The sequence below is a fragment of the Equus asinus genome, chromosome 13 (assembly GCF_041296235.1).
Source record: "Equus asinus isolate D_3611 breed Donkey chromosome 13, EquAss-T2T_v2, whole genome shotgun sequence".
Classification (NCBI taxonomy): Eukaryota; Metazoa; Chordata; class Mammalia; order Perissodactyla; family Equidae; genus Equus; species Equus asinus.
In genome coordinates, this window is record NC_091802.1 from 47196059 (window position 1) to 47221620 (window position 25562).

Below are 25562 nucleotides of genomic sequence, written 5' to 3' on the forward strand. Positions count from 1 at the left end.
ATGGTTCTAAAAGTGTGGACGCTGGACCTGCAGCAGCAGAACGTGGGAATTTGTTAGAAAGGCAAATTCTCAGCCCCCCTCCAGACCTACTGAATCAGAAACTCAGGAGCTGGAACAACAAAAGACCCCGAATAGCCAAAGGATTCCTGAGAAAAAGGAACAAAGCTGCAGGTATCACACTCCCCCATTTCAAATTATACTACAAAGCCATAGTAACCAAAACAGCATGGTACTGGCACAAAAACAGACACACAGATCAATGGAACAAAATTGAGAGCCCAGAAGTAAACCCACATGTTTATGGACAGCTAATATTCGACAAGGGAGCCAAGAGCATACGATGGAGAAAGGAGAGTCTCTTCAATAAATGGTGTTGGGAAAACTGGACAGCCACATGCAAAAGAATGAAAGTAGACCATTCCCTTACACCATGCACAAAAATCAACTCAAAATGGATTAAAGACTTGAATGGAAGACCCGAAACCATGAGACTTCTAGAAGAAAACATAGGCAGTATGCTCTATGACATTGGTCTGAGCAGCATATTTTCAAGTCCCATGTCTGACCGGGCAAGGGAAACAAAAGAAAAAATGAACAAATGGGACTACATCAAACTAAAAAGTTTCTGCACAGCAAAGGAAACCATCAGCAAAACGAAAAGACAACCTAACAATTGGGAGAAGATATTTGCAAAGCACATATCAGATAAGGGGTTAATATCCAAAATATACAAAGAACTCATACAGCTCAACAACAACAAAACCAACAATCCAATTAGAAAATGGGCAAAAAATCTGAACAGAGATTTCTCCAAAGAAGAAATACAGATGGCCAACAGGCATATGAAAAGATGCTCAACATCATTAGCTATCAGGGAAATGCAAATCAAAACTACAATGAGGTATCAGCTCACTCCGGTCAGAATAGCTATAATTAACAAGACAGGAAACAACAAATGTTGGAGAGGGTGTGGAGAGAAGGGAACCCTTGTTCACTGCTGGTGGCAGTGCAAACTGGTGCAGCCACTATGGAAAGCCGTTTGGAGTATCCTCAGAAAATTAAGGATAGATCTACCATATGATACAGCTATGCCACTGCTGGGTATTTATCCAAAGAACTTGAAAACACAAAGGCATAAAGATACTTGCACCCCTATGTTCATTGCGGCATTATACACAATAGCCAAGACTTGGAAGCAACCTAGGTGCCCATCAAGGGACGAATGGATAAAGAAGATGTGGTATTTATACACGAAGGACTACTACTCAGCCATAAGAAATGACGAAATCCAGCCATTTGTGACAACATGGATGGACCTTGAGGGTATTATGCTGAGTGAAATAAGTCAGAGGGAGAAAGTCAAATACCATATGATTTCACTCATAAGTAGAAGATAAAAACGACAAAAAAAAAACAAACATAGCATTGGAGATTGGACTGGTGGTTACCATTGGGGAAGGGGGGAGGGGGGAGGGCAAAAGGGGTGATTAGGGTCACATGTGAGGGGATGCACTATAATTAGTGTTCGGGTGGTGAACATGATGTAATGTATCCAGAATTCGAAATATGATATACATCCGAAAAAAATAAAAATTAAAAAAAAAAAAAAGAAACTCAGGAGCTAATGCCAAGCCATCTGTGTTTTAACAAACCTGGAGAACCTTTGATCTAGAGTCCAGCCCATCCCCCTCATTTCACAGAGGTGACTGAGGTCCACGATCATGACTCGCCCAGGGCCACCTGGGCCATACCAGGCGGTTACTCTTAGCTTCTAAAGTAGACAGAGTTGAATCCTCTAATTAAATTGATGATAATGTGGAAACCAAACAAAGAAAGCTGGAAGGTGCAGAGGCACACAGTCAATTGGTCTGGCAACACAGACAGGGAAATGTGAAGGCTCGTGAAGAGTGTGGTTCTGCTGCCAGGCTCCCTGCGTTCAAATCCCAGCTCCACCACTGCCGGCCTTGGGACCAGGACAAGTTATTTAACCTCTGGGCCCATTTCCTCATCTGTAGAGCAGGAATAATAACAGGGCATCCAGCAACCCTGTAATGATTTTGAGAATTAAGTGAGCATCCGAGCAGCATCTGAGAGTAAGAGGAAAAGAAAGAAAGAAAAGGGAAGAGAAATTGACCAAAGCCTGCAGCCTCTTCCCCTTGAGCAGCAGCTGAGCTGGAGATGCTCAGAAACAGCAACTCCCTTGGCTTCCAGGATGGGCGCCTCCAAGGCGAGGGGGGCCCTGGCTTTTGCAGCAGCATTGTGGTTTTGGCTACAAGACCCACAGCTCGCTCTACCCTCAACCCCTGCGCAGGAGCCAGCTGCCAGGTTAGAGACCAGATTACAGAGGGACCCAAGCCCCAGCTGACCCCGATGGTCCAGATGGTGCAGCGGGAGCTCCCCGGCCTGGGAGTGGGAGATGGCTCTAGTCTCGCCTTGCGCCAGGCACTGGACTCCAGGGCTCAAGTTTTCTTGTGTTTTTCAGCTAAAATGGATTGAATGCTCACTATGCTGTAGGGGTGATACACTGACCAAGAGATTAGGGTAATTAGCACCATCTCCCCTGACGCTGTCTCATCTCTTGTTCTCGTTTAATCCCATCTCCATTTAACAGTAGAAGAAATTGAGTCTCAGAGGGGTTAGGCATCTTGGTCAAAGTCACACAGCTGATACGCGGCAGCACTAGGACAGGGGCTCGGATGTCTCCCAGCAAAACAGGGTCCTTCACTGCCTGGAATCACTATTGGGTTAGGTTCTAGGTGCCTATGGTCCATTCCAGTCAGGTTCCAACAGCTCAGGACTGAGGACTGGGGCATCTGGAACCAGGCTGGGGATGCTGAGAGAACCCACTTAAACAGCTGCCCTAAGTCAGAATACACCACCACCAAATATACCACTTTGGCATAGAGATTATTTTGAGCTGGAGGCAAATGAGAACCAGCGGATGCAGTAAGAAACCTTTTGGGAGCTTCCCCTAACTGACTAAAACCAGAAACTTCTGAGAAATGGGGACTGCCATAAATCCCCTCTCCCAGGGAAGCTTTATGGCCACGAAGATGCTGGAAGCTGGTGCCGAGATGGGCCTGCACAAACAAACCTCACTCTGTTAGTGCCCCCACATATTTACTTTCCCACTGCTTGCCATCCTTGAAACTCCTTTTCCTTTGTCACTTCTCTACGAGCTTATTGTTCTTGGTTAACATGCTAAATGAGCCCCAACTTCTAACCATTCCACTGACTTACTCATCACTCAGTTTTTCTGTTCTTTAGTCTGTCCTTTGTTAATCTAATTTTCAGGGCCCCTAACACCACCCTTTGGAATCCACACTGGGTGTGGCCTTCACCAGCTGTATCAGGCCTCAGATGACCGCAGACCCCAAGGCCTCCTGTGGCCTGTGGGGATCCCTGTGGCCTCCATGCTCCACCAGTTTCCCTTCCCCCAAACCAAAGGCAGTCCAGCTCAGTGATCAGGAGCATGGAGTGAGGATCCAGGGTGGGCCAGATTTTGGGAAGTTGCTTGCTGTGTGACCTTGGGCAAGTGTTTTAACCTCTCTATGCCTCGGTATCCTCATCTGTAAAATGGGAGTTATTGTGAGGATTGAAAGATACAATGTAACACAGATCACTTAGCTCATGCAGTCAGCACTCAATAAATGTGAGTATTTGCATAACCAAAGCAATGAAAGTGAGCAATTTTAGGGAAAACAGAACGGGCATTTTTGTACGATTACCTAAGAGGACCAACCCGGAACCCTACTTGACCTTTAGCTTTCTGTTACATTGAAAGAAGAGAGAAAGCCTATTTCTGAATTTGTGTTTTGCTAGCTCTGAATATATTGAGAATGCAAAAGGAGACACTGAAGCCAAAAATTCCTCAGGAAATGGTTTTCAAAAATTGTTCAGTCAGGTGCCAGCCCTGTGGCCAAGTGGTTAAGTTCATGCACTTCACTTGGGCGGCCCAGGGATTCGCAGGTTCAGATCCTGGGCGTGGACCTAGCACTGCTCATCAGGCCTGATACTGATGATGCTGAGGCAGCATCCCACAGAGCACAACCAGAAGGACCTACAACTAGAATGTACAACTATCTACTGGGGGGCTTTGGGGAGAAGAGGCAAAAAACAAGATTATCAAGGCAATAGATGTTAGCTCAGGTGCCAATCTTTAAGAAAAAAACCCAAAAAACCCCATTCTCTTTAAAAAAGAAAAATCATTCAGTCAGTGTCAAGTTCCACAGGGGCTGGGTTTCTGCTGTATGCATGAAAATACCATTTTTAAAAAAGAGGTTAATTAAGGGGTGATTCCTATATTTCAGATGAAAAGTAGGCTCTTCAGGTAAGACAGTGCTTCTCAAACGTTGGCAGCATCAGAAACATCTGGGAGCTTCGTAGAGCTCAGATTCTGGAGATGCTGATTCTGCGGGTCTGGGTTGGGCCTGAGGCTGTCACGGCTGCCGGTGTGTGGACCACACTCGGTGTAGCCGAGCTTTACTGAAGTCTCCCAGCCCTTTGAATGATTCTCTTTCAAAGAATCCACTGAAAAAGAGGTCTGTTGTAGAAAGCAAGATATCCACATATTAACTGTTTCCCCCCAGAATGTTTGTGCCTTTTGGGTTGCGACTTATTTTCCGAATTCAAAAGTAGTCTTTATGGATTTCATTTCAACAGAATGGAATAGAACAATCACGCAAAAAATGAGATTGTCAGGAGCTTCCCCAGTTCCCCATCTGCTTGGGCACCATGCTCAGTCGTGGGGGAAGCTTGGCACGAGGAAGCAGTGGAGATGGGAACTGAAGTGGGGTCTAGGCAGAAATCAAAGGAGATGGGAACAGCTCTGCACCCCCTCCCCAAAGTCCGTGTACTCTCAGAAAGGCTGAAGCTGCTGACGTTTCCAGAGCAAAGCACTGCCTGTCTAAGCCCTTCGGGAGCCCTGGGGCCCCAGGGCCCAGGTGCGGTGAGGCTCACCGGCTGGTACCTGAAAATAGGCAGAGCCACTCAGCTTCTCTCAGGGTCAGGAGACAGTGCCCCTAACCCTGCCAGGCATCCTGTGAACAGACAGCGGTGCCAGGACACACTCCTGTCCAACTCACCCATCCGTTGTGTATTGCAAACATCTGAGGTTCCGTTTGCCTGGCTTGTCGCAGGCACTCAGTGTGTTTGGTGACTAAATAAACAGTGCCTGTAACCTGTGGCTACTTTGTAAGGGTGTTGGGAGACAGACAACAGCTCTGGTGTAAGAGGTGTCACCCCTTTTGGCCTCCTTTGCCCCTTCTTTTCCATGCCCACTCCAAGGCCCCATAGATGATTCTAGGGGAACTGTCTCCCCAGGCTGGGGGAGTTAGGGGGCCCTCACTCACCAGGGTCAGCTTTCCGGATTTCACTGTACACCGTCTCCGTGCCCTTTGTTCCCAGACCTGCAAAAGGGACCAGGCCCAGGTCAATAGCTGTCTCTGGGCACCAGGTCAGCCCACTGCTGAAGCAGAAAAATGTCAGAGGCTCTCTGCGTAAGGCTGCACCCCACACCCCCACGAACCCCCACTGGTGCCTGTCTCCATGAGTGCCTGGAGACCTTGCCACCATGAAGCCCGGGCCAATTCCCGGCTTTAAAAGATCTAATCAGCGTCACTCTCAGCCTGGAAGTACAAGGTCAACAGGCTACTGTGGGAACCCTGGACCTAAGGGGCTGCAGGTGGAGGAGTCCCCAGCACAGGCCTGCAGCCTCCAGCTCAGTGGCCCCATCCCTCTTTCCCTGCCACTGTGTCCCTGTGTCCAGCTGCTCAGCCAGCCTCTCCTAGGATACTGCGCTATGCTTCCCAATCACCTGAGTCCTGAGTGAGAGCCTGGCATCAGCTGGGACTGAGAACCACTTGCAGATCTAGACAGCTGAGCCAGTTGATTTCAAATGCCGTACCTGGGGCCACTTCAGATCCTGATTGCAATGGTCTGGGGTGGGCCCTGGCGTTGGTGTTTTTTAAGAGCTTCCCAGGTGATTGTAATATGCAGACAGAGTTGAGATCCTCTGGTCTGGACCCTTTCTGAACAGCAGACAAGATGACCGATCCGGAGTGTGGATTACACGCAGGGGAGACTCGAGTGTTTTAGGGGCAAAGAGAGCCCATATGGCCATCTTTTTATTTTAAACTGATGTATACACACAGGTTGTGTACACACACACTCACAGTATGCACACACAGACACACATACCCACACACCCTCAGGAAACAGGATGGAGCTCGCCACTTCCCCGGCTCCTCTCACCTGCAAAAAGGACCAGGAAGCCTCATTGCGGAAAGGCGCCTGATCCTTGCGGCCAGCATTCTCCTTCGAAAGATCAGAAAACGGAACCCCAGACTGAGTAAGACACTTCCTGGCACCACGGTCAGTGCCATGTGCACGTTTCTTTCCCCAGCGGCAGATGGCCGGGGCATGTTCACGGGCTCTAACTGTAGCGAGATTCCCTCCACTCACCACGTTCCAGGGACGTCCCTCTTTCTCACCCCCTAACCTTGCACACACTCCTCTCACTGCCTGCACCACACTTGTTCTTTGCCCCATCCCCCTTGTCCTCCAAGCCCCAGGACAATTTTGCTCCTGCGCTAGGTGTACACACCCTCACACACCTACACACTGCCTCACACACTCACCCCTTTCCTGTGCCCTAGGAGGTTACATGGACCCCCTGTACTCCCATAGCACGTTAGGGACACTTGCCCATGACAAACTGACATTATTTGTCCCCACGACTGTCTCCCCTGGTGGACCCTGAGCTTCTCCAGGGCAGCCCCCGAGGTCTTGCACATCTCCCAATCCCAGGACGTGCACAGCTACCTGGAGGCACCTGTAAAGGTTTGATGTGACAGCGAAGGCACCAGTCAGTGTCCCTGTAGGTGTCTCTATCTCAGACCCCCTGACCTTCAGGAAGGTGTTGCATAATCAGCCCGATCCCTGAGACTTTATGTCTTAGAATTAAAATCACGGTCATTCATTACAATAAATAATGGTGGTTCCTGTGTCAGGACCTGAAAGCCAGAAGAAAGAGCGGTGGCTCAGATCCCAACAGCTGAACTTGGGGCATTTGGGGTGCCAGGGCCTTGCAGAAGGCATTGTAGTGATTCCCCAGGGCACTGAACAGGAGCTGGTACTCAAGAGAGTGGCTGAGGTACCAGGCACGCCCCTGCCGGGACACTTGCCTGTCTCTAACAGAACAGCAAAAATGCTCACACCGTTCTCCACCCTCCCTCCAGGGCACCAGATTTGGGGGTGTAGAGGGAAGCTCCAGCAATCCCTGTTTCTGCTGAGAGATCTACCTCATCCCCAAGGGGCTCTGCACAACACCAGGCCTGGGCAAGTCACTCATTCCTCATGGTCCCAATACCATCTGTGTGCCGGGCACCATGGAAGAGGAAAAGGTGAACCAGACCTGGTCCCAGCTCTCAGGAGCTCCAGGCTGTGGGGCACAGGGTGTACAGACAACACTATGATAAACGTTATAGGGCACTGCATATCAGGCGTGCTGGAGTCCCTGCCCGCTCATCCTCTGACCCAACCCCACACAGGAAGGAATGGAGTGCCGGGGCTGGGTAACCAAGCCTGGGGGCCTGGACACCCTTGTGAACTCCACTGCCCCAAGGCACATAAGGGGTGGCTGGTGGACCTCTCTGTTCACCTTGGGGATGCTCTAACACCCTCTGGACCTGAGAAGCCCCTCTTGACTCCCTTTCATCTCATAGCTCTGCACATCAGCTAGGGCAGCAGGGTGGTTTCTACTTCTTGGTTGAGCTGCTAGATTTGTAGCTGCCCCAGTGGTTTCTCCTGTTGCCTTCCTGGTTCTGCCGAGCTCAGTGATGGGGGGTAGCGGCGGGGGGGGGGGGTCGCAACTCATGACTATCTTCCCCTCCTCTCGCTTCTCCGTGGCAGCAGCTGCCTGCTAATGACTAACCCAGGCCAACAGGCTGTTTGTCTCTGCTGTCAGGGATGTTTCCTGATGGGGCTTTATTTTGGCTTCTGTTTTTCCTCTGTTAACAGAGAAAGAGATGGCTTCAACGTCATGGGGTTTTCCCAGCAATTAGCCTCAGAGCAAACCGGGGTTTAACGAGTTCCTTCCCACCCCTCCTCCACCCCCAAGCAACCACTTGGTCAGCTGCCAGCCAGGGTTAGAGCTGGACATGGGCCCCATCCCCTTCTCCATCAGAAATGTAGAGGAAGGGGGCCCTGAGGACAGGGAACTGGGCTGGACAAGACCAGGTCAAGTTTACTCACCACTGGCCTTGAACCCACAAGGCTTTTCCTCACCTGGTAATGTCCCACTCCCCACCCATGAGAGAGCAAAGGGACAGCATCATAGGCCAGGCCAGGCCTGCCCCACTGTCCCTTAGCTGCCAGGGAGGTTGGGTCCAGAAAACTCAACTTGAATCCTCTAGAAACTCTCCATTTCTATGCAAGTGACACTTACTCTAGCTCTACCAAGGCCCCGAAGCCCACAGAGCACCTTTGTGCAAATTGGGGAAAGGTGACCTATTTGGTGGTTGCAACCCTGCACCCGTGCAACTTGGCAAGGAAAGGACCTCTGCTTCACAGGGTCCTAGGGGCCGTTCTTTTCCCTTCAACCCCTCCCCATCTTCGAGCTGGAAAAAGAAAATCAGATGCTACCAGCAAGGGACAATTCCCAAAGGAGGAGAAAACAGACCCTTTTCCAAGGACAAAACCCTGCTTCCTTCATCCTGCTTCAGTTTCCTTCAATCCCAAGCCTTCTAGCCATCATGCACAGCCCTCACAATTCCACCTCGCCCTGGCCCAGCTGGCAGCAGGGGAAGGGCAGGGTCCGGCCCTCTGCGGAGAGTATCAGAACCTCAAGGCCAGAGCCCAGGGCAATCACTGTCTGCTTGAGCGCTCAGTCGGGTGTGGACGACAGTGGGGTTTTTCCACACACATTCAAAGTCTTTGGGCAGCTCTGCCCTCTTGTTATGGTTCTCGTTTCCTTTCAGGCTTGAAGCCCCTTAAGAGAAAGTAAGCTGTTGCCCACAAGACTGAGCCCACAATGTACAGTGATGGAGGGGTTCAGACTGGACCAGGTAAGGTTGGCAGGGAGCTCCTTACAGCCCCACTGGCCACATCCCACTCAGATTCAGTTCTGAGCACCAGACCCTGTGCTGTCTCCTCGTGAGCATCTCAAATTTAACCCAGCTGGACCAGATCTCCCCTGAGCCTGTTCTTCCCAATCTCAGACATCAAGACCATCCATGCGGTCGTTTGGTCCAGAAACATGGGGTAATTCTGTCTTCCCCATCCTGGCCAGGAAATTTTTCACTCAGTGCTGTGATGTCTCCAGAATATGTCTAGAATCCACCCATTGCCAGTACTTTGGCAACACCCTCCCTCCCTCTTGCCTGGTGAGAACATATTCATCTCTCTGCTTCCATACTTGTCCCCCTGTCAATGCATCCTCCACACCAGCCACAAGGATCCTTTTTAAAGAAGGAAGTTGGAACCTGTTACTTCCCTGCTTGAAGGCTTCCAAAGGCCCCTAATCCACTGAGGCTAGAATGCAAAGAGAACCTGAGAGGCCCTACAAGCCCCGGCCCTGGCCCCATCCCCCCCTGCTTCTGCCTCCTCTCCCTCTCTCTGCAAACACACAAGTCTCCTTCCAGATCCTTAAACGAGCCAAGCTCTGGGTACCAATTCCTGGGTCCTCCCAACCCTCCCTCCTCTTAGTGAGGCCACCTTCTTTGTGCTCTTCAGACACAAAGCTTAAATGCCACCTCTTGAATAGGCCTCCTAGGATCACCCAAGCCAGAGAAGTTGTCACTTTTCATGCTTTCTCATTGCATCCATTCTTCTTCTTCCAAGCACTTATTATAACCTGATATTATCTGTTTACGCTTTGGTTCCTTGTTTTTCTGGCTCCTTCATAGGCTATACCTCCATGAGGAGGACCACATCTATACCTTTCCTGCCTGCACGGGGCTGGTCCATCATGGGCCCTTAATTTGTTAACTCAATAAGCAAATCACTTTACAATGAAACAAAAAGGAAGAGAACTTTAGGCCTGCCATGGCCCCCACCCCTCCCAGGTCCAGTCTAGACTTGGGAGCAGGATGTCCTGTGTAGTCACGTGAAATAGGCAGTACCAATTCTAGGGGCCATTCTGACTGCACACTATGGGAATGGTGTCCCCATTGTGCAGCACACTTCCTGGGGGCTCTGCCTGAAGGTTCTGTACACATACCTGCTAACATGGTACCCAGAACCTAAGTGAGGGAAGAAGGAAGGAACCCCAAACTCCTCCCAGAACATAGAGAAGAGGTGACAAGAGGGCGTCATTGCCATATGGCTCTGGTTAAAGCTACACAGGCATGGTCTGGAAAACTGCCCTAGGCCTGTCTGGCTTAGTGCACCCAGCGTAACCTTAGCCTCAGCAGGAAGGCGGATGCACAGCAATAGCCCCAAGGAGCTTCCCAGCAGGGCAGGAAGGCTCTGGGTGGCCACTTCCTTTGAGAGTGCAGTGGCCTCTGGAAGAGCTAAGGTGGAGGAGGGTTAGGAAGATAGGCGTGGTTTTTTGTGGTGCCAAAAGCAACTGAGATTGATGTTCTAGCATTTGCTGTGGACCAGCCCACTCTGAGTCAGTCTCCCTAGCACAGAACCAGAGCTAGGGACCTCTAGGTCAGCCTGCCAGAAAGAACCACATAAAAACAAAACCTGAAGCATAAAACCATTGCCACTGTTTACAGAGAAAGAGATTCTTTGCTTTCAAAAGCCTTTATCCAAGTGTCCTTTAAATAGCCAAGCGCTTGCTACTTTTAAGCATGCATTTCATTTACACAAGCTTAGTCTGCAAGCAACTTTTTAAGATGATGCTGGGTTTGGGCAAGAGGGTTACCTCTAGAAGAAAGCCCCAACACCCAGGAGTGAGGCTGCCCTCAACACTCAACAAACATTTCTTAGCACTTAGTAATTGCTTAATAAAATATATCCATTATTAGCAGTATGATAAATAATAACTAATGAAATTTTACACCTCAAAGCCTGGGCGCTCCCACCTCAGGCATGTCCAGCAGGTCTGTCTGCTGACTACCTCCCTTCTTGTCCCTGGGTCACAACACACCCCACCCCAGCATCTACACTCAAGTAGAGAGCAGAGCCAAGCACGAGGAAGCACTCGAGTGATGGTGTTTACCTTGATGAGGTTCAGATGAGGTCACTTCCACTTCCGTGTACTCCACGTCCGAGGTCAGAGGCTCTGCTCAAAAGAACCATAGCGCCCTCTGGTTAGATAGAATCTCCTTGCGAGGCCTCAGACCACCTTGGAGACTTCCATTCAAGTGATTACAGGATCCTGTATTTTGAGGGGGAAGCTGGACACAGGCTTAACTCCGTTCTAAGTGGGCAAGAAAGCTCGGGCTGGGGAGGGTAGTGATGAGGCCTGTACTTGCCGGGTTGTGGAGTGACTCTGCTGCCCAGGTTCCTGTTGTTTCCCCAGTGGGAGGACTTGTAAAAGCTCGGTAGGTACAGAAAACAGCCAGTATCAGCCCCAGCAGTGAACTCTAAGAGTCTTTTCCACAGCCACAGGCACGGAAAGCTACGTCCAAGATAGAAGGAATCTCCGGAAATGGGGAACCGGGTCCCTGGCCTAAACATGCTCTGAGAGTGTGAGGCGTATGTGGAGAAAAACAAGCGAATGAGAGCTGTCGGGGTGCTACAGTGAAATCTAGTAAATTAACTTGTCTTCAACTCAAAGTAACATTATCGTTTTCTTTCTGAAGCCTCAAAGAATCAGGGTTTCTCACTAGCAACTAAAACAGTGATTTTGCAGTCAAGGACACAGCGGTATTTACAGAACCCTTTTGCTTTTTTGGAGTTTTAGTCCCACGATCGCAGATCCGAGGGGAAGGGAATTTTGAAAAATGATTTAGCTCAATCCTGCTGAGCTTTAGGCAGAAGAGAGCAATTTATTGTTAATTGTCTTAAAAAATTAGCAGCAATGCTGTTTTATTTTTTACAGTGTAGTTTTCATTTTTATTAAATACTTAGTAGATACAACATAATATTTGTAAGTTATGTATAAAACATAACAATTCAATAAATAACAGTGTACCCGTCACGGTTTTTAAGAAAAAGAACGTTTTCATTATCTTTGAAGGCCTCTGTGTACTTCTTCCATCCCAGCCCCTCAATACTTTTTTCCCAGCTTTATTGAGATGTAATTGACAATACACATTGTGTAAATTTAAGGTGTACAACCTGATGATCTGCCACCCTGCTATTTTAAAAAGCACCTCTGCCTCTACTGTCCAAGAGAAGGGAGGGCCTCCTGCCTCATTCAGCAGCCCATTCTGAATCAGAAGCTCCCTTTTAGGTGCTGCCCAGTTCCTTCCTACTGGAGTTTAGGTTACTTTCCCATTAGAGACACTGGATAGCGTCTTTGGAGAAAGCAAGCAGCCATCTCCATTTTACATGGCCGTCAGTGACAGGGTCTTTGAGAGAGGTGGGGAAATATCCACAGGTCTTAACAGTTTTAGTTCTTTTCCTAGGGGACTTTTTTTAATATAAGGGTTCCTAATTTTACAAAACTTAATTAGATAATTACCTTTATTTTCATTGATTGGTTTCATCGCATGGTTTCCAACATCTTCACTATAACCTAGTTGAAAAATAATGCAAGATGAAAGGCCATGGAAATTGCAGTTTTCTATATAACTTTTAAAAAATTCAGTGACGCTAATAAGGGAAGTCAAGCCTAATTTCTTCAGTGAAGTTGGCAACCAGCAGTGTATCTGGGTTCTGGATTCCCTCCTGGTCCCATGCATTCCCATCTGACGCACTGTGTGGTCTCTTTCTAACACCAGTGGGATGTCCACCATCCCATGGGAGGGATACTTCTACGTACGAATTCTTCAAGATTCAGAACTGTTCAATTTGAGCAAGTTCATTAGAAGTTAAGCTTAATTCTGGAAGGGGTGGGCCAGGAACCAGAAACATGAAGAATATTAGTAGACATTAATCTTCTCTAGCTGGAGAATTGGATCCATGAGAACATGGTTTAAAGAAATTGCAGTACCTCCGGGCTGCCACCTCAGTGGGCAAAAATTTTTAAATCTTTTTTATCAATCTGTTCTTTATTAAAAAGAATTCTTACAAATGTTATAAATACTATTCCTGAAGAACGTGCAGCGGGACGTCCTGGTGGCGTAGTGGTTAAGTTCTCACACTCCACTTTGGCAGCCCAGGATCTGCAGGTTCGGATCCTGGGCATGGACCTACACACCACTCATCAAGCCAGGCTGTGGAGGCATCCCACATAGAAGAACTAGAAGGATATACAACTATGTACTGGGGCTTTGGGGAGAAAAAAAAATGGAAAATTGGCAACAGATGTTAGTTCAGGGCCAATCTTCCTCTCCATCATGTATTTGAACTGATTACTATTGTGATTACTAAAATATATTTATAAACTAAAATAATCCATGGAGAGATAACATGAGAATTGGAACATTTCTTGCACTTTGGAAATTTGGGAAAACTCTATTTTAAGGTAAGTCTATATCAGCATTTAATTTAAAGTGTCTCTGCTTTTGTGTATAAATCATACAAATAACCAACTGAACACACCTTATACCATGAAAAAATATTTTCTCTATAGTACTGGATTACTTTTTGCTAAATATTCACCAAATTTTTCTGAATGTAGTTTCTTAAATGATACATTTGCTCTTTTCTCTTTATTGGCATATTAGTTTGCTACTACGAATGTTTTATTTCACTTTTTAAAAGTTTATGATTCAGTATAATAAGAATTGCTCAATTCTTAAAACATGTTTCTCAAGTATGCTCTGTAAAAGGCATATGCTAAAATTTTCTTATTTTGTGGAGCACTGATACAGAATTAGAAAAGAGCATGGACATTCTATTCCCAAACTTGCTGATAAAGAAAGAAAACTGCCCCAAATCTGGTCTGAGACAGGACTTTTTGTGTGATGTAACTAGAGCCCCCCTCTGGGAAGCTGCTAGCATCCTGCTAAAAGCCTTAAACAATTTTCTGAGACCTATTGGGATTAGGAGCTCCTGGGACTGGCTGCCCATCCTACCCAGCTGACTCTCAGGCTTGCATATGCCTTGTAACAGAATATTCCTCATAAAGGAATAAAGATATTCCTCTCCTGCACCTCCTTGAAAAACAAAATGCCTCTTCTAACAGAGAAATATTTAGATTGGTTTCCCGTTGTGGCGAGTTTGAAATGGAACTATCTTGTGCTTGTAATAAATAATTCCATCCGAGAAGATGTTTCATCCATGCCTTAATCTGGTCTCTGGTCTCTGTCTTACAAACGGAGAATGTTTCCACTTGGGCAATGTTCAAAGTCTTTGAAGATAACCCAGGACGGGTATCCACAACATTATGATTACTCCCCGCCTTTCATTCTTTGGGATATTTAGAAGGTGGCGACATTAGAGGAAAATGTTCTGCCTTTCCTCTTTAGTTTTTGTTTTGCTTATCAGCTCACCATCCAGCAACTGATTACATTAAGAGCACCTGCTAGAAGATGGTTTTTCCCTTCCAAGTTTAACCCCCTCACCTACAGATTCTGCTTCTAGGAGGGGGTAAGGGGAAAGTTTAGCAAGTTGGGAAAAACTCTTAGCAACTTCAGGAAACCATGACTGTACCGTAATGTCTGTTGGCTTCAGTATTGGGATCTGACAACATCTTCTCGTTGTTGGAGTTCAGAAGTGGTGCTCCCGGCCTTGAAATCAAATTTGAAAAGGAAAAAAATATATCAATTTTTTGGCTCTAACTCCAAACCAACAAATTAATCAAGGAAAGATCATGAGAAAATCAGGAAGAGTTTTCTGAAGTTGGGAAAACTTTACTCTCTCATTTGGAAGACTAACATTTTTTTTCAGCTCTAAGATTATTTGATAAAAACTTTCTGCTGTTAAAATAAGTGCTAGGGCCAAAGGGCACATGAATACCAGGAGCCCTTTATCAGATGGATCTCAACCCCTTGAATTCCTCATCCTGTGCTACAGTTTCTTCCAGAAACAGAGCTATCATTTCCATACTTTTGGATTTTGGATTTCTAGAACAGTAAAAATGGTACAACGATTTTTTTAGACCAACTCTATTTTGCCAAGTAAGTAAAATTTTAAAATTCCATCTACTACCATTAAAATTTCACATGGAAAAGAGGATTTCACAAGGAACTGTGTAGGAAGGACAGGATCTTGGAATAAAGCTATTCCATCCCATGAAAGGACACTTGGCAATCTTCCGCTGAGACAAATACATAAACACACACACACACATAACCGTACACTACCCACACCCAAGGCCCTTATTTTTCTGAGCTTTCCAAAAACCATTGAAAACTTTCTAATGACCAGAATGTCCCTACACATAAGTCTATCCATGCCCAGAGAGCAGCCACCTCTCTGTCAGGTACACACACTGACCTGGACATCGCCACTGGATTCTGCTTGGCTTTAAAAGAGAAAGAGAAAAACCAAAGTCAGTATAAAGTACCCATGTCCATACCAGATAAGAATACTCACTTCAACCATATTTGACTTTCTTGAAGATTCAATACCCATAAAAAAAAAGAAAAGAGGGGCCAGCCCAGTGGTGCAGCTGTTAAGTTCACGCACTCCGCCTCAGCAACCTGGGGTTCACTGGTTCAGATCCCAGGTGTGGACCTGTCCACCCCTTATCAAACCACTCTGTGGCAGGCATCTCACATATAAAGTAGAGGAAGATGGGTACAGATGTCAGCTTAGGGCCCATCTTCCTCAGCAAAAAGAGGAGAATTAGCAGCAGATGTTAGCTCAGGGCTAATCTTCCTCAAAAAAGAAAAGAAAAGAAAGCCAAATATATTTCCACTTAAAAAAAAAAAGAAAAGGGGCCAGCTCCGTGGTGCATCGGTTAAGTTTGCATGTTCCACTTTGGCGGCTTGGGGTTTGCTGGTTTGGATCCTGGGTGGAGACCTGCACACTGCTCGTCAAGCCATGATGTGGCAGGCGCCCCACATATAAAATAGAGGAAGATGGGCATGGATGTTAGCTCAGGGCCAGTCTTCCTCAGCAAAAAATGGAGGATTGGCGGCAGATGTTAGCTCAGGGCTAATCTTCCTCAAAAAAAAAAAAAAAACAGAAAAGAAAAGAAAGGAAAGAGAAAGAAAATTAAGAACAAACAAACAAAGTAGGTCTTCTCTTGGTGTTACGCTGAGAGATTTTGCATCATTTCCCCCCGAAATATGACATTTTGACTGTTTCAGCCAGGAGCGATTTTCTTAGTGGAATGTGATAGAGATGAAGACAATAGTACATGAACTAGATTAGCCACATAAACAAGCAACTATTTCTTTGATTCAGGACCATTCCAAAAAGTAAGGCTAAATCAGTCCTTGTACTTTCAATTCCTCGCTGGCCTGAGACAAAGGTCAGGGTCAGCCTTAGGAAGGGGTTCGTTCTGGAGCCTGTCTTACCAGAGGGGTTGTAGCTTTCTTGCTCCAGAAAAAGCCCAGGGCCCCTCTTCATCCCATCTGCCCCCACCTGTGCCCGGCAGCCCCAGGGGCTCCCACAGAGCCCACCCTATCCCACAAAATTGTTTGCGGAATATACTGATGCTGTGCCCTTTTCCTTGAGTCCAGGCTAACTGACTGATTCCTGAGTGTCGGCGGGTGATCCTGGCTTCCTATCTGTGCATGGCCAATCCCAAGCACCGGGTAGAGATCACGGTAAAACTGTTGGACTCATTGGAAGGCATTTAGCGTGTGTGTGAGCACGTCCATAACACTCACACCCACTCTACTAACTGCTGGACCAGGTGTAGCCAAATCCACAGAATCAGCTTCATCTGACCACATGTAGTAGCAATTTCCCCCCCAAATTCATCTTTTCTGAGGTGCCCAACTTGGAGAGCAATTATTTTCATTTTTGCCTAGCTAAAACCAGGGACCAGAAAAGCTCCACTCCCACCAGAGCCAAAAATCTTTGGTTATTGAAGTGACACTCGAAGGAGAAAAACACTGTCCTCAGTTACATCTCCTCAGCTCCCGCTGGGGCAGAGCGCCAGCCCCCCACGGAGCTGAAGCCCCACACATCCACGGCTGGTTTCTAGCAAGGGCAACCGATCAGAATGGAATGAAAGAACTGTGCTCACCCTTGGCTTTCTTCAGAAAATAGCATCTGGCCCCGAGTATCAAGAGAGCAATTATCACTCCAATGATGACCACTGCAATAAGTCCTTTCTTCCACGGGGAAAGAAAGACTAGAAATAACAAAAATTTAAATACAAAATTAAAAATTTAGACTAAAAATTTAAACAGGTTTTTCCTCTGCCAGGAAGAAATACTATCAGTCTTAAGCAACAAATAAGACTGATTTTGACAGTCTTTGTAACCACATCTTGCACTGAGCATCTACCTCTGAGGGACTCTTGTTCATAGCTGGTGTGGAAGTAGCTGCTTTTGGTAGAAGCAGAGTCAGCTGTGGTCTTAAAGAACCACAGGTCTGAAGTAGACTCCTTTCTGGGGTCTGTTCAGCCTACCCCTTCTCTAGAAATCACCCTCTACCCACAAAGGTGGGTTCCTCTAACCATGTCCTTTCTGCATGACCCAATCTCCTTGGCCACGGGTGGTTCTTGAGTGGACATTTGACTCAAGATGGGCCAATTGGTACCTCTCTGCCAAGAATTTGGAATTACTACTGTGTGAAATACTTCCATTTCCTTATAATAACCAATTTGAGTGGGTTTCCGTCACTTGTGACCAAAGAGCCTGGAGGACACTGGTCTCTTAATCCTCAGTAAGATGTGCTTAATTCAGACCCACTTCCTCTTACAAGTGGTGAGCTTTGTGGCTTCGCCCTTGATGGCTACACTGTATCTCACCACTGAGACCTTGACTTACCTCTAACTGTGAGCGCGTTGCTTTGGGGGACCTTTTTGGCAAGGTTGGCTCTGTTGGAGGCTGTGCAATAATACTGTCCCTCCTGCTCCTTACTCGCCTGCGACTCATGCCAAATGGCTTGGGTCTCATTCGATATGATTTGGTAGAAGGGCTTGCCCTCCTTTTCTCTGTAAAACGTGTAGGTGATTGGACCAGACGCATTGTTCACGGAGCATCGAAGCACAATGGGCTTCCCCGTCTCCACCACCTCGGTCAACAGGATAGAGAGCTTAACCTCCTCCACCGGGGCTGAAAAGCAGGAAAAAGATTAGCACTGAGAAAAGAAGGGAAAGGGGAAAAGAAGAAAAACGACACTGCCATCACTCATGGCCAGCCTCCTTTCGCTGTGACTCAGATTTGCCCTTTAGGGATTGTCCTCTTTATTCAAATCACTCCTCTCATGCCACATCCTTCACAGTTCCTCCTCTGATTAGCCAAGCAGGGCAGCAACAGATGCCTCCAGTCCTCAAGTGTTGATTAAACACAAGATGCTAGGGGCACCTCCCTTCACTTACCACCTCAAGTATTCCTGACCACTCAGCTTCACTATAAGATTAACGTATATGTTATGTTGGGGTCTATTGTGCTATGTGTGTGTGTGTATTTCTCTCCCTCTGCTCACAAAGATGCATAGCTACTTCCAGATCTTACAAACAAAGAAGCTTGACCACTACCTTCTCTAGCTCTGGTCCTGTTTTTCTCCTTCTCCCTTTATGAGTGGTCTAAACCTATTGCTTTCACATCCTCTTTCCTCACCTTCTCGTTACCCCTGAAATCTGACTTCTGTCCCTCTGCTTCTGAAACTGCACTCTACCTATGGTTGTGAAGAAACTTGAAAGGTCATCTGATCCCCTCCTAACTCATCCCAGAGTCCCCTGCAGATTGCACCCCATAGTGGATGTTCTTCCAGTCTTCCCACCCTTGGCTTCCCTACAGCTCTCCACTGTCCCTCAGCCCTTCCTTTCGAGCTTTGTCTGGACCTCTGTGAAGAGAACCCTGATGCCCTTCACCCTGCACCTGTCATTCCCTCTTTATTCAATAGCTTTTCTTCTTTCACTCCTTAAATGTGGACTTTCTGAATATTCAGTGCCCAGTTTTCCATCTCCATTCTCCTCTTTGCTGACTTCATGTACATCATAACTTCTATTTGTGCATTTAACACATAAACATAGAGCCCTTAAAGCCTAAATATATAGCTCTAGTCCAGAGGACTTCCTTGAATGCTAAGTCTTGATTTTTACCTGGGCATTTCCACCTGGAAGTCTTGCCAGCCCCTCACTCCCAGCAGATCCAAGCAGGACTCATCTTCCTCCTGTATCCTCTTTCCCTGGCTCCATGTCCAGCTGCCAAAATTCTGATCTTAAATAGTCTTCCCTAAATGATCTTCCTATTAGTGTGAGAATGGAGTGGTCGGCAGACTGGCACCTGACTTACGAATCACCCTCTTATGAGTGCAGTGGGTGGCCAGCCCATGGAGCTGCTGGTCCAACAAGAGGGAACACCAGGCCCGGGATGGAATCGTGGAAGTCAACCACAAGGGCAGATTCCTGGAGTATGCAGCCTGACCCCACAGCCTCTCTTGTTGCAAAGCACAAGCGGGTGGTAGCAAGTTGGGCTCAGGAGCCAAACTGCCCCTCAATTCTCAGCTCTACTGACAACCAGCTGTCTGTCTTAAGCCTTAGTTGCCTCGTCATAAAACAAGGATAATATTATGGGTCTTACATGGCTATTGTAAGTATTAATGGGAATAATGTACTAAAATACTTCACACAGGCGTGGGCACATGGCCAGGGCTCAGTAAATATTAGCCACTAATGTTGACCCATTTTAAACCAACAGATTCACATGGGTTTCTACATTAGCTTCTTAAGGTATTATGAGGTCTGAAGTCTCCACTCCTTCTAACTGATAGGGTCACCAGGTTAATCTTCCCAAGACACCATTCTCATCATGCCCTCCTTCCCTCTTCTGGCTCTTCAATGCACATAGGACAAATTCCCTACTCCTAAGACTGGCATTCGGTGCCCTTTGCAGTTGGGCTCAGTCACTTTTTCAGTTTATATCCAATGATTCTCCATTCCCAACCTTTGTCTCCAGCCATCTGATTTACCCAGCCTTTTGAACTGCTCCATGGGGCCTTTGCTCATGTATTTGATGAGACTGGTAGGCCATCTCTAGCTCTCTCTGCCCACCACTGTCAAGTCCTGGCTCCTAACCCAGCTCTTCCCACTCAAGCTAGATGATGTTTTTCATGCCCTAAATTCCTATCACCATCATTGTAAGGATAGTTCATGTGACAATTAATCATGTGTTGCTAGTAACACTTTTTCTATGCTTGTTTGCACTGTTATCCAAATATATTAATTTTAATCAGCTATTTAATCAGGAGATCCTGTGTTCTTGTTATACCATTGAAAACAAAGAATCTGTTTTTTTTTTTTTGTATGCCCTATAGCGTTAGGTGCTTTATATATATGATGTTAATTTGAAAAGCATGGCTACTCTTAGACTATACATTAACAGAAGCAGGAATCTCTATCCAACTCAGGATGTCCACATGGTACATGAAGATAAGCAGTTATTAAACAAGAAGAAAGAGGAGGAAGCCTTATTAAGATTTTTACAACAGGATACAGACTGTCTCAGAGATGCAAGCAATGGCACTCCTAAGGCCTTCTGAGAGGCACAAGATAGAGGCTCACGGAAAAAGAGCCTCCCCAGGACAATGGTATATCTCTTTTGAGTATGAGAGGCTCCGGTGAACGTTAGCAAGTCCCACGACGTTATAGCCAGCAGCTCTGATTGCTGCGGGTTGTGCACATGACAGAGTTTGCCCCATCAAAGGTCAATTATAGAGAAGAGCTCTGGTCGCCAGTTCTCAGAGAAGGCTGTCAGTTCATCTAAAAAGGAGCAAATGCTAAGGAAGCCCCAAAAGCAGAATTTTAGTGCTTCCTGAAGCCGGGACACTTTGCTCTTATATCTTAGCGGTTTGCTTGAATGTTTCTGAAAAGAGATGACACAGGTCACACCAATAGTCCCCAGATATCTTCTGGCCCCATTTACCTCAGCCTTGGTCCTTCTTTACCACATGTCATGTTTATGGACTTTGTACAAATACCACCCACTTTTCTCGTCCACACAATCCCTGGACACCCCCAAACCTTTGAAAATGTGAACTAAAGCCCCAATCCCACGTGACTTCTTCTCATAGCACGGCAACTTACCTATCACCTTGACCCGCAGAACTTCACTGACCATTTTGGTGTGGGAATGGCAATTATCCACGATACAGTAGTATTCGACATCCTTTGTTGGGTTATCTTTGAATACCGCAGGCTCATTTGAGCTCATGTTATGACTCTTCAAAACATTATTTGCTTTAAAAAGTTGATAAAAAATAGGCGAGGTTCCGTCACTGGATTGGCAACTGACTTCTATGGCCTGTCCTTTTATCACCTCAGATTTGGAGTCACGAAAAATCTTGGGCTTGGAGAGCATTTCTAGAATGACAGAGAGAAACAAGCTGAAGCAGAGCATCCACTCCAAGGGCCTACTTCTCCAAACTCTGGGCTTTGCTTTTTCTGTCATTATCGTAATTTTAAATGCCTACCTGCCTTATCTACGTTTACAGAACTCCTTTAAGACTGACGGGGAATGTGTGTGTTTGTGGTGAGGAGGGAGAGAAAAGAGAATGATGCAAACAAAAAAGGGTGACACAATCGAGAAAAACATTACATCCCTTTAAATATATGTTTTTATTTTCATATATCTCACATGCACATGTACACACATCCATATCTTTTTGTATTGAGAAAAGACATAAGAAAAGCATAAAAATATAACAAATGCCCAACCAGGATGTATTTTTAAACAATTCCCAGTGCCTCAGCCTCTCCTGATAGAAAATTGAATGCCTCAATAAACAAGCATTCTTCCGGGTCGTTATTTAGAAGTTAGCTTATTTACGAAGCTTGTAAAATAAAATGACCTCTTCCGAAGAATAACAACACTAAGAATCAACATGTAATGACCCGCATTTGCCTCTTGCGTTATTTCCTTTTGAGTTAGCTGGTTAGAGAGTTGACAATAGACTAAAACCCTGGTTCAGTTGAGACTACAGTCTTGGCTGGATCAACCACAGTCACAGTCACAGGTTAGCCTGCAGGACCAGAACTGAACAGTAACAGTGATAGTGACAGCTTGACCAGAGTTCCACATTCATGTAGAATCCCGGTACTCAAAATATGGTCTGGGGGCCAGCATGCCCAAGGTGCTACTTAGAGATGTGGAATCTGGCCCCATCTGACCTGCCTTCTAACCAGGTTTTGGATGCACAGTCAAGTGTGAGAAGCATGGCTTTGGGTGGTCCCAATACCTACATTCTGCCCACCGGAAGTTCTAGCCCTTCTGGTCAGCCATGATATGGATTTAAAACTGGAGCTTACATCTTAAACTTTAGCATTGACTAAGTGGTGTTTCCTCGCTGAACTTTCGGGTGAGTGCCTGCTCCAGCAACCAGAATCTTGCCAATTCAGAGTCCACATCAACAGCGTGCAGCCACCATAAAACCATGAACTTGATTGTTGCTAACAAAATCTTCTCTGTATTATCCCTCTCCTGCGCTCTGAGCAGGAATACCCACCTGTTTCTGTTGAGTCTCTCAGTTTCACTCCTCTCTTTCCCTCGAGTTCTTACCTTGCCTCAATCTGATCTGCCTTCAGACTGGAGATGGTGGCAGCTGGTGATAAATTCCCTTTTTCCCACTCAGTCCCAAGACTCTCTGAGCCAGTGGGGACGTACTCACCACACACGGCTATCTGGACCGTGTTGCTTTTCTTGACCACCTTGCCGATGCCTGCGGTGCAGGTGTATGTCCCGCTGTCCCACTTTGAGGCTATCTTGGTGAAATTTTGAGACTGAGACACAACCGTGTGTCCCTTCTGGATGGTGAAGTTGGCTGTAGGCGCTCCTGGAATGGAGCACCACAAGTCCAAGCTTCCACCCTTGTCCAGACGTATGGTGGGAGATTCCAGCTTCGGCTTGGAAAATAGCTCTGAAAAACCAGTGAATGGGAATGGGGTAAGATATTTCTGGGCACCACTCCCAAAGCTCCTTTACAGAGATGCCCTTGGCCAAGCTGATTTTGGCAGAACCAACCGCTAATTTCCTGCAAAAAGTTTTCCTTTGCTTCTCATATACCTGATAATCACACAATTAAAGAGCTAGGGCTCATTCTTTGCCTGGGATTCCAAAGACAGGTTTTCCGCCCTTGTTAATCCAATTTATTCCACAGACATGGATTAGAAAAGTTTTGCAATTTATAATGCAGCAAGTAACGATTCATGCATTCACCCAATTATTCATTCACTCACATGTTTTATTCCACAAGTATTTATTTCAGGCTCTCTTTGCACAGGGCATCTTGCTTAGCATTGTGGAGATAGCAGAGCAAAAGAAACAGCCCCTGACTTCAAAGTGTTTACATCCAGTGGGTGATTCAGACACAGTGTTTTCAGAAGAGCCCATAGAGGAGACGCTGAACCCAGGCTTGGGGAATCAGGAACGGACTCTTGGAGGAAGTTATCCAGGCAAAGAGCAGTGTTTGAGGCAGAGGGAACAGCATATGGAAGCCCTCACAGGAGGTTCGAGCACCTGAAAGTGCAGTCGTCCGGGAACACACTGGGAGTAGAAGAGGCCAAAGGAAGGCTTGTGGATCTGGAAGGACCTTGGGAACCAACAAAGAAGTATGGACTGTATCCTCAGGGCAATGGAAGCAGGGAGAGTCTGGGTCAGGGGAATGGCATCTGATATGTGTTGTAGGGAGATCTCTGGGAGGAGAACGGATGAGTTTGGAGGGGCCCAGACTGGAAGCAGAGTGACAGCGTGAGGTTGAGGGGGAGTGGCGGCTGGCCATCATCCTCCAACGCTGCCCACGGAGAAGGATGAAGACGACCCCTGAAGCCTCCCAAGGTCAAGCACTTTGTAAGCCATAGCATTCCACGCTACCTATGGCATTTTAGTGCCATAATTTAGTTTGGACGTCAACAGTAGTAAAGACTGAAGCTGACTTTTAAGAAACCTTGTCATTTCCTTATTTAAATATTTCTTGAAGTATATCGACATTTCATAGTTATGGTATGTGTTTTTATTTTCAGCTACAGGGAAATTACTTTTTAACTACTTAACCAATGTGAAGGCTTGGATCCTGCACATAAACAAATGCACACTGACTTCACAGTTATGGCCCTGAATGCAGAAAGAAGAAGGAGTCAGTAACTCTGGAGACTATCTGCATATTGAGAAAGGGGCGGAGACTCAAATCCTCTTAGGAAAGATTCTTGGGTTAGAGGTTTGAGGACGCAATGAAGAGTCAGGGAATCAAATACTACCTTTGGCTCTAAATTTACGCGCCATACAGGTTTGGTGATACAAATCAACACTGTCACTGTCATCACTGATGTTACCTAGCTATGGAAGTTATTTCCATCATAATCAGTCCACAATGTCTTCCTAGTTTCTTTGACAGGGAATAAAATAAAACTTCAAGTAAGGTGGTATCTCAATAATTAATCTATATTTCATTAAGGTCCATCCCACCCTTCCTTCCATATAGTAAGTATTGACTTATCTGTTTTTAGAGCACCATCCAAAGCTCTAGGTTGGGAGTGGGGAAAAGGAACCAAAGAAACTGACATCCTAAAGTGTCTTACAACCTCATTGGGCAGATACCAAAGAATGTGAATAAATGACTTAGGAAAAAATCCCACAACAATGACTCTACATTTAAAAATATGTAAAACAAAGATGTAAAAATAGAAACCATCTTTCTGAGGTAGGTGCAAGATAGCTTAGAATTAGGACTGCAATGTTGGGGAATGGTCTGTTTGTAAAGGAGGCAATTTAAACAGACTGGCAGGACCATGATATGGACTAGTAAGGATCAGTCTCTTACTCACTCATTGAATGAATATTTATTGAGCTCCTACCATGTGACAGGCTCTGTGCTAAGAATCAACAATGTAAGGTGAATTGAGCTACAGACTTGGTTCTTCAAGAGCTCACACAGAGTGATGGAGACAGATGCTAAGTTTTTACAGTGACTGTTGACGTGAAGATAGGAGCAGAGGACAATGGGAACTGAGATGTGACCATGGGACTGTACCTAGGGGAGCCTGAAGGGAGATTTGGGGCTTGGTCTTTAAGGACAACAGAAGCTTTCCAGTGGCCAAGGGGAAAGGGTGTTCTAGGCAGAGTAGGGAGGGATGTTTGGCAGGGGGAGAGGTCAAGGTGAAGGATCAGGACTGTGTGGGAATTTAAGCCCATGAATAGTGATGTTGAGCAGGGGCCATTTTAGGAGGGCTTCTCCTGCAGCTGGCTGAAGGACGCCTTGGAACAGAGGTGCTCAGGGAGATCCCTCATTGGTGCGAGGGCCAGTGTTAGGGTGTGACTATAGAGATGAGGAGACAGGACAGCGTTGAGAGACCTGGCAGCACATGGGAACAGATTGGATCTGAAAAGGTGGACAGTGCGGGGTGGAATAAACCCTTTTTCTATCCAAAGACAAATGACTAATTCAATGATTTTAATATTCACAAAATTATTGTGAGTCTCCAACATCACTAGAAAGAGCCA

General features: G+C 46.4%; 1 protein-coding gene across 5 annotated transcripts in view; it reads right to left on the minus strand.

The window, feature by feature from the left end:
• PECAM1 (platelet and endothelial cell adhesion molecule 1) overlaps positions 1-25562 on the minus strand; it is a 57629-nt gene that overhangs the window by 11613 nt on the left and 20454 nt on the right. For 3 of the 5 annotated variants that reach the window (XM_070482055.1, XM_070482054.1, XM_014847986.3), the window contains 9 exons: positions 22735-22983; positions 21155-21430; positions 17892-18179; positions 17144-17251; positions 15439-15466; positions 14653-14729; positions 12578-12631; positions 11168-11230; positions 5352-5408 (listed from right to left, as the gene is read on the minus strand). In XM_070482055.1, coding sequence (XP_070338156.1) covers positions 5352-5408; positions 11168-11230; positions 12578-12631; positions 14653-14729; positions 15439-15466; positions 17144-17251; positions 17892-18179; positions 21155-21430; positions 22735-22983 — 1200 coding nt within the window. The remainder of the gene's footprint in view (positions 1-5351; positions 5409-11167; positions 11231-12577; positions 12632-14652; positions 14730-15438; positions 15467-17143; positions 17252-17891; positions 18180-21154; positions 21431-22734; positions 22984-25562) is intronic. The other 2 variants (XM_070482056.1, XM_014847987.3) reach the window with 1 other exon arrangement.